The sequence below is a fragment of the Henckelia pumila genome, chromosome 3 (genome assembly GCF_033568475.1).
Source record: "Henckelia pumila isolate YLH828 chromosome 3, ASM3356847v2, whole genome shotgun sequence".
Lineage (NCBI taxonomy): Eukaryota > Viridiplantae > Streptophyta > Magnoliopsida > Lamiales > Gesneriaceae > Henckelia > Henckelia pumila.
This window is the reverse complement of record NC_133122.1, coordinates 22868359-22881477: the sequence shown is the minus strand read 5'-3', so window position 1 is coordinate 22881477 and position 13119 is coordinate 22868359. Positions and strand designations below refer to the sequence as shown.

Below are 13119 nucleotides of genomic sequence, written 5' to 3'. Positions count from 1 at the left end.
AGATTCAATACTTGTAATTAAAATAGTCTTAATTTTATCTAGAAAATCAAACTTCAAGAGTTTTGCAGAATAAATAAAATAAATAAATAGAAATTATTCATCTCACACACACACAAATTTTGCGGAATTATCAATCAGAGAAAAATAGTCCAGAGGTTTTGATTTCACTTGGTCTCGACAATATTCAATCCTAATTAATATATTTTATGAATTTCCTTCGATTAATAACCAAAAAAACTTAGATTATTCTATTCCCCTCTCCCGAGCAACAAATAGAGTGTATCAACTTACAATTCGATTTCAATATCCCTATTAAAAATCTAGATGTAGTGATATGTGTAAAATGATGTTCCTTAAAGGTTCTATTAAAGCTATATACTCTCCCGAGTTATATAAACAATTAACAGTGCATTTCCTATTGATCCTACTCAAAATCCCCTCTCCCGAGTAATGATTCTAAGTAAATATAACAACTCAATTTATGGCCAATAAATTAAGAAGACATTCAATTCTAGAAACACAATTAATCTATAGAAATTCAAGTTATTAAAATCAAAGATTCATGAATATGTCTCAACCAAGCTACGTCAACCTCTAGACCAGAAAAGTTTAGTTCATGCTCGAATTCAATAAAAACCACATCATGTTTAATATCTCAAACATAATTCAACAATCAAAAGAAAATAAAAAGAAGAAACAAAGCCGTAGTCTTTCTTCCGTGTCCGGTCGAAAAGTCTTCGTCTTCGTTCCAAGCAATCTTCAGTTCTTCAACTCCAAAAAACTCACAGAAGTGCTCTCTCGAATATTGTGTGTATTGGTGGCTGATAGATCCTTCATATGACTCCAAAAAATCCCTTAAATATGACCTAACAATCGTCCAAAAAAATACCAAAGATATCCCCCAAGTTTCCATAAATAATCGGACTCTAATATTCCAAACAGACGACGGCGCGGGCGCGCCGAAAACAGGGCGGGCGCCCTCTCAACTCGCAAAACATACTTTTAAAAATTTCTCAATGGCGCGGGCGTGCTTAGGGTCAGCGCGGGCGCGCTCTCAGCTCGAATCTTTATCTTGAACTCTTCAGTAACAGCGCGGGCGCGCCTAAGGATAGGGCGGGCGCGCCTCTAGCTCGAACTCAGCCTTTTTTTCTTCACTTTTCCAACTCTTGGATTTCCTTGTAAACTTCCATCTTGTAAGCTTATTTTCACTTGAACACATCAAAATCCATAACTTCCTACAAACACAAAAACAACAACAATTTCACGCAATATCTACCAATAAATTCCAAAAGTCAAGTAAAACCATATACAAATTAAGTGCACAAAATGCACTTATCAATGAGTCCATCTTATTCCCTGTAATAAAATAAACAAACCAAGATCAGTTCTTAGTGTATCAAGAATATGGCTCTGATGCCACTTGTAAGGGAATGAGATTGCACATAAACAGTTTGAGGTGTTGACAACACCTACAATAACACCTTGAGTAATTTGCAGCGGAATATAATTAATGCGTAAATAAAATAAACAAGCAACCAATAAACAGACTCAAATGATTTAAGCAAGAGTATAAAATACTCTTGCAGCGCCTCAGGGCAAAACTTCACTAGAAAACTTTCAAAGAGTTTTACAAACCCTAAAACTAGTGATTATTGTAAAAATCAATTTCTCAAAACAAGTGAGAAAATAAATAGTAAAAGTTCTCCTAAAAATTCTATATGAAATAGAATAACCAAAACGAAGTAAGGAGAAAAATGTTGAAGCCAAAATCACTCGAGCAGCACACTTCTTGATCACCGATCTTCGAGTGTTCTTCAAGGCTTCAAGTTATGACGACGATCAAAGCTTCAGAAGATCTTTTATTCTTTCTCAACGTACATGTATATGAAACTAATTTCTCTCTTCTCATCGGTCTCCTTCTGTATCTCCAATATATAGACTTGAATTCTTCCTTGTAGATGTTTCCTTGTAGACATAGGATTCTAGATCTTATTCATTTTTTGATCAAGTCAAATCTACATAGTAAAGGAATTAAATCATTAGATATAAGATAATAAATATTATGATAAACTTAATCATATCTCAAATCAAGTTAATTAAAAAAATAAATAACTTATTTAAAAGATACTTCATGTTCAAGAAAGGCAAAAGATATTAAATAAAATCTTTTCAAAATAGGATGATTTTAAGAAATAAAATATTTCTTTCAGATATATTGCATAATGTTTTTGTTTTCCAAACCCAAAAAACAGACCAAGGGTTCCTTCTTGAGGCAAACACTTTTATGCATATTTCTTCATGTTGATCCACACCATATTCTATTTTGATAAGATGATACACACTATAACCGTCCACGAGGTGTAGCATCATAGGCTCATTGAGAGCATAGATAAATGTAACCATATTAAAATGACAGCAATGGAATGTCAATCTTCAACTATCTAAGATATTGTTTCTTTTAATGTGAAGAAATATGCACTCAATACAAAGTAATGATCAATTAATCAATATACAAAAATTTGGCTGCAAGTTTTTGTTCAAATTCGACAATTCCGTGGACAGGCACAAAGACATATTAGCTATAGTGGTTGATCGTTCCAAAAACCATGCAAACAATTGAAGAAAGAAATAAGCGTTGCAAAAAAGAAAAAATAGAAAAATGCAAAACCATTATTATAACAAAAAAGAGACAGTGTAGAGCCTCCTCCAAAAATCCCCAGCAACAAAGACGTACGAGGGAAAAATGAAGATGATGGATATCAAAGACAATGAATTATTGGGATATTACACAACGAGAATAAAAAAATAACACTGCATCAAAAGATTATATTGTATTTGTCCAAATCAATATCAAGAGAAGACGTGAATAGAAATCTTCTCACGAGAAGAATGTGATATATTTACGTAATATATACGTAGGTTTCATATATTCCTCAATACATTGGAACAACTATTTCAGATTGTATATATGAATCTTGACATATTGATTTTAACTCCATATTATCTCAGTTTGCTTCAATATTAAATGGGTTACACTTAACAAACAATTCAAATTATTTTGAAGTAATTATATTAGATAAAATGTTAGTAAAGAAGATCACTTGTTATTGACAATTTCATGTGCAATGCACGTACATCTTGCTAATATATATAATAAAATACATGCTAACCCCACTCAATTAGTTTGAAACAGAAAGTTTAAATGTAAATTAATTTGTTTTTTCAATGTATATATTTGAGACGATGACATATGGAAATAGAGGAATAATATTTTTTTATAATATCATAGGGAATTTAATGGTAATTTCCCTATGAAATTGGTTTGCAGACTTCCTAAGTAGAGATGGTCTTCAAACTCCAACACAGATGTTACAAAACCCATCACTTTTGCACTTGGATCATCAAAACTCCTCTTCAACTCCTTCCCATTACTTGCTACATTCACCACCGTTGCTTTCTTGTGCACACCAAACACCCACAAATTCCTCACTTTCAGAGAATAAATCACGCGTTTTACGACTCTCGAACCGTGCAGGAATTTCAGCCCAGGAGGAGCTAACTGCATCATGACCAACATATATAAATTTTTTCAACAAAAGAAAAAGAAAAATGGTTTCACTCCGGTGAAAGTTAGCGAAATCGATTCAAAACTAACATAGAAAATCATGGTGAGATTCTATGCAACACCAGAGTATTGTGATCTCATTTAAAAACAAGCATGTGAATTGTGATGATGTGAAGACCCATCAGTAAATTTTTTTTTTTCAAGTGAGATATTCGTTTGGACATTTCGTTTAAGCTGTGTTTCTCCTTACATAACATAAAATCATCCGAAAATCACATACATTTCATGTCATAATCTTTTATTGAAAACTAACATTGAAAATCATGGTGAGATTCTACGCTACACCTGGGAGGAAAAATAACTCCCAGTGTTTATGCAAATGTTTAGGCAAATATCTCATTTAAAAACAAGTACTGCGCGCATGAGTGAGGCCCATCAGTACTTCTTTTGGTTTCCAAGTGAGATACTAGATGTCTAGAACAATATCTTGTATGAATACACCGGGAGTGTTTCTCCTGATGTAGCATATATAAAATCATCCGAAAATCACATATATTTCATGTCATAATTTATTGCAAGATGTGTACCTGTAACAAGGCAATCCAAAACGAGCCATCCGGAGAAAGATTAATGTTGTCAGGAGCACCGGGAAGATTATCAATGAAAATCTCTGTTTCTCCTTTTAGATCTCCCTCCAACCAATATTTCAAGCACCTAAATCTGATCCAATAATAATCACATCAACTCACTCGAATCAACCATGGCACGTAAAAGAACGAAATGAACTATAATTTCTAAGAATTTCATACTTACTTCCATGTTTCGCATACGACCAAGAAATCTTGATCTGCAGAGAGGGCAACACCGTTTGCAAAGGCGAGCTTGTCCAGCACGATGGATGTTTCATTCAACTGAGGATCATATTTTAGAACCCTGCCATGAGGCCTTGCTTCAAGCACGTCGAGATGCCACTCGTGAAGGCCGAATTTGGTGCTTGCGTCGCTGAAGTACAGCATGCCGTCGGATGATTCGATCACATCATCTGCCAGCCTTACATGATCAATTGTAGAATCTTGATCAACAATGGTGAATATTATGTTCTTTAGAACAAAGAAAACGACGAAACATATATCTAATTAGGGCCGGTGTGTGTGTTGAGTGCACGTTCAATCCACACAACAAAGATCACTACTATATAATCGGAGTGTATAAATTACATATCCCTATCAAATTCTCATCTCTCATAGCTCGCATCATATATCAGTACAACACTTCCATTATTCATCAATTAATTACATCTCGCAGAAGATTTAATTTATATGGAATTCATGCATATTACATAATCCAATGACTTAAGCTACAACCTAGAAAGATATCAAAATCATGCATAGACTATCAAAAGATATCAAAATTATTGTGCCAAGAAAAACATTATACCGTGCATTAAAAAAAAGACTAAAATCACCAAATCCTTTTAATTTCAAGACAAAATAAAAAGAAGAATAGATCAAACTTTGCTGATCAACAACGAATCAGCCTTCTATGATTTAACATTAATGTTACCTCAACTTGGAACCGTTAAAATGGGACACAAGAACCTTGACACCCTCTTCATTAACCTTAAGCAAACCCTGCATGCATGCCCAAAAACATGCATCATCCCAAGTTTTAATCCGCAAAACAAATTCACAACATAACTAATTATGATATGATACTATCTCTATATATATATATATATTTCACTTACATTCTGTGCATCGCAAACGATAACATCACCGGCCTGCGTTACGGTTAGGCCGAGTAAACCTTCACTCTCAACATGCCACCAATTCTCCCATGTTCCATTCTTGTGCAACCTTTTGATCCAACCATCTCTTGTAGCTGTATAGAGCACACCATCTTTGCCTATCGCGACGTCTTCGGGTTTATCTAGCAATCCTTCTCCTAATTTAATCACTTCCTGTATCAATATCATAACAGTGAGTTAACGATTAATACATGTTCTTGTTCATCGGGTTGATTCACTGGACAGCATGTAGTAGCCCTTGGAAGGTCTAGGAGGGCGATCCTTGAAAATATTTCAATTTCAGCAATTTTACTTCTATATATATGCCTTTGTTTCTTTGCAATTTTGTATTTTCATGTTGTCTATACTCATAATCTTAGTAACGTGTCCTCCGATATTTTACAATTTTAATCTCTTTAATTTATATCGAAATAAGTGCCACATTACAATTGTGCTGAAAAAGAAAAAGAAGTAAAATTACCAAAATAACAATAATGACTGCGGACAATATCATTCCCCTGTTTTGCCCATACGTGATTAACCTAAAAGGGTGCTACAATAATAGTCAATAGTAATCCACATGTAAATATAATAATGGATACTAGAAAAAAGCACGTGCGTAGTGATATCAAGATGCTTTTGGTCAATTCAATCAAACATCATGTTAATGTTTGAATATTTACATTTCAATATTAATATACTATGAAATTTATTATACTCTCGTCAAATATGAATAAAATTTGTAATATTTAGCAAGAGCTTTCTACGATATAATGTGATGAAATCATATTTTATTATAAATAAAAATTATATAATACATATAATTTGTAATTAATCGCTATTTTTTCCACCAAATTTAAATACTAATGATAGTTTCAAGTTATAAAATTGGGGTCATAGAGAGGTATGAGTAATAATTAATATTTTTATAATTTAAAAGTGGTTAAAAATAATCAATATTACATTTGATACATCTATTTCTTAATTGAGGGCAAAAAAAAGACAACGAAACATGTATTTCATTAAAATGATAAATTTTAGAATGATGATATAATAAGAATTTAATATGTTAGTGACCATAATTAAAGTTAGATGTATGATAAGCCAAAAAATCAAATATCTTGTAAAAACATTTAACATCTTGAGTACAAAAATGATATAAAGACCTAATTATAAAGAAGCGAAAATAGATATTCTAAAATATTGATTCAATATTAAATGACAAAATACAATGAGAAATCAAAGCATATGATATAATTGTAATAATTAATATTTAGATATAATAATATATGAAATTAGTGTTTATAATTAACATAATTTTTTTAATATAGTTAGTTTTTTTATCTATGTAATTATCATTATTTCATTACATATATTCAACTTCACCTATCTGTTTTCTGTTTTTGTTTTTAATTAAAATTTTTTTTTTCTTTTCATATCACCTACATGTATATAGATTAGGAGGATATTAAAAAAATTATCCTCAATAAATTTGTTTATATTTTGTTCAATTTATTTATTTTTAAAAGATATTATTTTATATTAATTAGTAGTTTCATCGTCACCATCATCCATCATCGTAAGAGTTTTTTTATTATTAATTTAAAAAAATAAATAAATTTCAAAAATACCCTAAACAATGGAAGATTGCAAAACTACTGCAATCCTCAGTTGCAAAGAGAGCACCTTTGACTTGGGGACCTGCAAAAATGCAAGTCCCCAAGTCACTTTCTTTTCTTTTTTTTTAATTTTTTAATTAATTATATAATTAATAAATATTTTTATAAAATCATTATTTAGATAATCTTTATATTTTATATAAATTTTGTACAAGTTTGATTTATGTTCGGATCGAGTTCGGTTTGAAATTTTTTTTAATAGTATTTACGTCAATCCGATTTGAATATAATCGGTTTAATTTTTTTAATTATTAAATTTTTTATTTCTGTTTTTTTAATAATTTTTTTAATTGGACATCAAATCCAAAATTTAAAATTAAAATTTAGAATTTTTTAGAAACAAAATTATATATTAAAAATAAATAAATAATGATTTAATAAAAATATTTATCAATTATATAATTAATTTTAAAAAAAAAGACCCGAATATATATATTCTAATTAACTCATCTATGTTTGTTAATAGAGCTGAAAGACCTCCATAAATCCAAAAAAATTAAAATAAGTCAACAACTGCACTAACCAACTTTGTAATTAAAAGTATAATATAATAAAAAATAATCAAAAATCTGTGTTAACCAATATTTCAATAAATATAACTGATCACAAATAAATTTATTTAATCGGTTTAATTATTTTAACTGCTAATTTTTGTAAAATTAATTATATAATTAATAAATATTTTTATAAAATCATTATTTATTTATAATTGATATAGAATTTTGTTTTTCAAAAAATCTAAATTTTAATTTTAAATTTTGAATTTGATGTTCAACTAAAAAAATTATTAAAGAACAAAAAATAAAAAATTTAACGGCTATAAAAATTAAACCAATTAAATGAATTAATTTGTGATCATTTATATTTATAAAAATATTGGTTAAAACATATTTTTTATTATTTTTTATTTTATATTATATTTTAATTATAAAGTTGGTTAGCATATTTGTTGGTTTATTTTAATTTGTTTGGATTTATGGAGGTCTTTCAGTTCTATTAACAAACTAAAGGAGTTAATTCGGATATATATATTCGGGTCTTCTTTTTTTAATTAATTATATAATTGATAAATATTTTTATTAAATCATTATTTATTTATTATTAATATATAATTTTGTTTCTAAAAAATTCTAAATTTTAATTTTAAATTTTGGATTTGATGTCCAACTAAAAAAATTATTAAGGAAACGAAAATAAAAAAATTAATGGTTAAAAAAATTAAACCAATTATATTCGGATCTGATTGACGTAAAATACTATTAAAATTTTTTTCAAACCGAACTCGATCCGAACATAAATCAAACTTTTACAAAATTTATATTAAATATAAAGATTATCTAAATAATGATTTTATAAAAATATTTATTAAATATATAATTAATTGAAAAATTTTAAAAAAAAGAAAAAACAGTGACTTGGGGACTTGCAAGGTCCCCAAATCAAAGGTGCTAGCAGCAGCGGACGCTGCATTTCTCTGCATCGTACGCTCTTTGTAACGGAGGATTGTAGTAGTTTTTATTTTTTTAAATTAATAATAAAAAAAACCCTCATCGTAAATAATTTTTTTAAGCTTTAATATATATCAAAGTCATGATCATAAATTGGGTTTTTTTATTTTTAATTTGTAACGGAGGATTGTAGTAGTTTTTATTTTTTTAAATTAATAATAAAAAAAAACCCTTATCGTAAATAATTTTTTTAAGCTTTATAATATATCAAAGTCATGATCATAAGTTGGGTTTTTTTTATTTTTAATAAAAAAAAATAAAACAAATTCAAAAATAATGCATCTCACAGCGGATTGCAGCTGCAAATATTTGCAGCGTCCGCTTATGCTGCCAGCGAACGCTGCCAGCATAAGCACATGGGGACTTGCAATTTTTGCACGTCCCCATTTGCAACCCCCTCCCCCTTTTTTTGTTTTTTTGTTTTCTGTTAAATTAATTATATAATTAATTATATTTTGTAAAATTATTATTTATTTAGTATCATTATGATAAATTTTTTTTCAAAAATCTGAATTTTAGTTCTAATTTTCGAATTTGATGATCGGGCTAAAAAATTATTAAGAAAACAAAACAAAAAATTTACGGTTAAAAAAATTAAATTGATTAAATAATTTTTTGATCAGATATATTTATAAAAAAATTATTTAATCTAAATAAAAATATTTTCATTAATTTTATTTTATTTTTAAAATATAAATTTTATTTTTAACTTAAATTTGGGTAGCAAAGTTATATATTTATTTTAATTTATTTTTTTATTTGTAAATGTCTCTCGGTTCTGTGGATAAATTTAGAGGAGTTGATTCAAATTTATTTGAGACAAATTTATGCAAAAATGCTAATAAAAAAATTTCAACCCAAATTCGAGCCGAAAAGAAATCATATCAAAAATTGTAAACTTCAACCGATCCGAACATATCCGAATTAATCCTTTAGATTTATCCATAGAACTAAAAAGACTTGCAGAGATCCAAACAAATTAAAATAAATAAATAACTCCGCTAATAAATTTTTTAATATAACAATAAAATTTATATTAAAAATATGATATAAAATAAATTTATCTAAATATGTTTATTTAGGTTAACTAATTTTTCTAATCACAAAGTCCTCATATACAACATTTTCTTTTTTTTTTTTTAGTTTTTAGTTTTTTAAATAAATTATATAATTAATAATATTTTGTAAAACCATTATTTATTTATTATTGATATAATAATTTTTTTTATCAAACCTAGAGGATTAATTCGGATATATTCGGGTCGGTTGGATTTTACAATTTTTTATATGATTTCTTTTCGGCTCGAATTCGGGTTGAAATTTTTTTATTAGCATTTTTGCATAAATTTGTCTCAAATAAATTTGAATCAACTCCTCTAAATTTATCCACAGAACCGAGAGACATTTACAAATCCAAACAAATTAAAATAAATATATAACTTTGCTACCCAAATTTAAGTTAAAAATAAAATTTATATTTTAAAAATAAAATAAATTTAATGAAAATATGTTTATTTAGATTAAATATTTTTTTATAAATATATCTGATCAAAAAAATTATTTAATTAATTTAATTTTTTTAACCGTAAATTTTTTATTTTATTTTCTTAATAATTTTTTAGCCTGATCATCAAATTCGAAAATTAGAACTAAAATTAAGATTTTTTAAAAATAATTATCATAATGATACTAAATAAATAATAATTTTACAAAATATAATTAATTATATAATTAATTTAAAAGCAAAAAAAAAAACAAAAAAAAAGGGGGGAGGGTCTTATGCTGGCAGCGTCCGCATGCTCTATTAACCACAGTGGATTGCAGTAGTTTTGCAATCCACTGTGGCATGCATTATTTTTGAATTTGTTTTATTTTTTAAAATTAAAAATAAAAAAAAACCCTCATAAGTTCTATTCTCATTCATTGAAATTAGTGCAATTATTGGGAAGGAGATTATTGGAATGCAATAATTGTCCTTATTTGATAGAGCGATCGAATCATGACGTTTGGGCTGCTGTGCGATTTAAAATATTTGAATTGCACAATTACTATCAACTATAGCTTTCGGTACTACAACAAGTACTCGGTCCTACAATTTTTTTAATTAAATTTATTTAAATTAATTTAGCCTATTTGTAAACAAATAAACACTAAAAAATAAATAATAAATTAAAGTCAGTGAAATATTAAGATGTAAAACATCTATCAATTAAATAATTAATTATATATATATATATATATATTTGATATTATGAGCACTCATGATATGCACTTATGTGTGCACCGCTGACGTAGCTTTCTCTACATTTAATAGGTGAACGCTACATCAGCAGGTGCTCACAATATCAAATGTGTAAGGAGGTATGCGTAAAATCATTTTTACATTTTTCCATCCAATTTAAAATGTGTAAAACAATTAAAAGAAAATAAGCTAATGAAAAAATTAATTAAAACTACTCTTATTTAATTTCATTATTAATTTAAATAAAAAATTATATTTAATTTTTAGCATATCATTGCTCAAAATTTTTATGTTGTGTAACAGTCAGCCATCAGATTTGATTCATTTAGTAGTCAATGATCATTTGGGTTTTTTTCACCTTTCAAAAGTAAAACTATTTATACATTAAAATTTTTTTTTATCTAACTTAAATTTTAATAATAATTTAAATCAATTGAATAATTAATTATATACATATAACATAGTAAAAAGGTATGTGGAAAATCATTTTTATATTAAATTTTTTCATTAAATTTAAAATGTGAAAAAAGTAAATGAAAATAGGCTAATGAAAAAAATAATTAAAAAAATCTCTTAATTAATCTCATTAAATATTTAATTTTTAGCATTATTGCTTCTCAAATTTTGTTATGTGTGCAACGTCCATACATCCAGTTTGTGTCATTTAGTAGTCAATGATCTTTTGAAAAAATTTTCACCTTATAAAAATATTAGTCAAATGTTATGTGTGAAATTTTATATTATATAATATATATAATTTATCAATAATTAATTTTGATGTAATAATTTAATATAAATGAGAAGTTAAATCCATCTTCATTACTCATCATGCAATAAATCACTTCTTAAGGTTTGACTAAATTTTTAATCTTTTTTTGCCCTTGTTTTTTTACATCATTTTTTCATAATTGCCCATAGATATTTTTTGATTCCTACACAATTTGAGGGCAAAGTAATAAATTCACAATGAAAAAACTTTGCTCCTCATTCATACTTTTATAATAGAAATAGATTATTAGAAATTAAAATTATTTTTAAATTTGTGTCTAATTATAAATTTTATTTCCATATTAGGATAATGAAAAGTGTTTGAGAGATCTTCTAAGAAGCACTTTTCATTTTTTTTTTTTACAAAATTTTGAAATTTTGTAAATTTTGTTAAGAAAAAACGGAGAAGTACTTCCTAAAGATCTTTCAAACACTACTTTAGAATTAAAGGATAGTGAGAAGTTTTTAGCGACAAGTTTTTTCAAGAACTTGAATTAATAAATATATTGGAAGGACTATAAATCTGGACATTCATTAAAATTATCAAATATAATTTTTCTAAGAGATTTAGCTATGATAATACGGTGAAGATAGTAATAGTATTGGTGCACAGAAATCATGCGTCGTTGTATGTGGATATAATATATATTATTCGAAATTAAAATTGTTTTCGTAAATTTGAATTTAATAATAAATTTTATTTCCGTGTTAGGACTTTAGGATAATGAGACATCGATTGGAATAATGAGACATGAGAAGTTTTTAAATGAAAAAAATCACTTTTTTGGACTTTAATTAATAAATAAATATATTGAAAGAATGGTAAGAATAAAGTTGAATTACCAAATATAGTTTGTTTTAGGTGATTTAACTATTATTATTATATATAATATATATCGTAAATATGTTGCATAATGAAAAAGTAGTGGATGCTTAAATTACCTGTAATTTGCTATTGGATTGAACTGGTAAAACAGAAGACTCTGGAGGAAATTCAAGAACTTGAGGAGATATCGGGGAGAAGAAGATAACTTGAAGGGAAACTGCCATTAAACAACCTAGTACGATGCTTGAGCATGTTTTCCAGTGATTTCTTGGGGCTCTGGCCTCATCAGAATCCATTCGATTTCTGGGTTTTGTGTAATTTCTTGCGAGCACTCGAAGAGCTTAACTGATTTGAGAAGATAAGAAAATTAATTATGGGACGAGAAAATAACTTGGAAAGATTACATTTGGTCACGGGTCATTGTCATACTTAAATTTTGTCTGTTTTCATAAAGTCTTGGAAACAGTGCCATGGTAAGGTAGTGTTTGGAAGGGCTTCTAGGAAGCGGTTCTCAGCTTTTTCTTAACAAAATTTTGAAAAATGGTAGTGTTTGGAAGGGCTTTTAGGAAGCGGTTCTCAGCTTTTCCTTAACAAAATTTTGAAAAATTGAAAATTTTGATAAGAAAAAGCTGAAAAGTACTTTCTAAAAGCTCTCCCAAACACTACCTAAATCTGTATTATCCCATTTTACAAAAGTCTTGCATCGAATTAATCTGTGGCCTGATTGAGTTAGAATGACGGGTTA

General features: G+C 27.5%; 1 protein-coding gene across 1 annotated transcript; it reads right to left on the bottom strand.

The window, feature by feature from the left end:
• Positions 1-3117: 3117 nt before the first annotated feature.
• On the bottom strand, positions 3118-12720 carry LOC140892192 (protein STRICTOSIDINE SYNTHASE-LIKE 4-like). The gene is made up of 6 exons (XM_073300999.1): positions 12491-12720; positions 5313-5525; positions 5129-5196; positions 4379-4615; positions 4153-4285; positions 3118-3559 (listed from the first exon to the last, which is right to left on the bottom strand). The coding sequence occupies exons 1-6, from the start codon at positions 12668-12670 to the stop codon at positions 3284-3286; spliced, it is 1107 nt and encodes a 368-aa protein (XP_073157100.1). The 5' UTR covers positions 12671-12720; the 3' UTR covers positions 3118-3283.
• Between the last annotated feature and the right edge of the window lie 399 nt (positions 12721-13119).

Bases quoted from the DNA above. Each gene is read 5' to 3' on its own strand.
- LOC140892192 (XM_073300999.1), bottom strand. From the start codon at position 12,670: ATGGATTCTGATGAGGCCAGAGCCCCAAGAAATCACTGGAAAACATGC. The intron at 4,616-5,128 runs GTAACATTAATG...TGATCATGTAAG, and splicing joins TTTAACGGTTCCAAGTTGAG to GCTGGCAGATGATGTGATCG. The intron at 3,560-4,152 runs GTACACATCTTG...GTCATGATGCAG, and splicing joins TTTGGATTGCCTTGTTACAG to TTAGCTCCTCCTGGGCTGAA.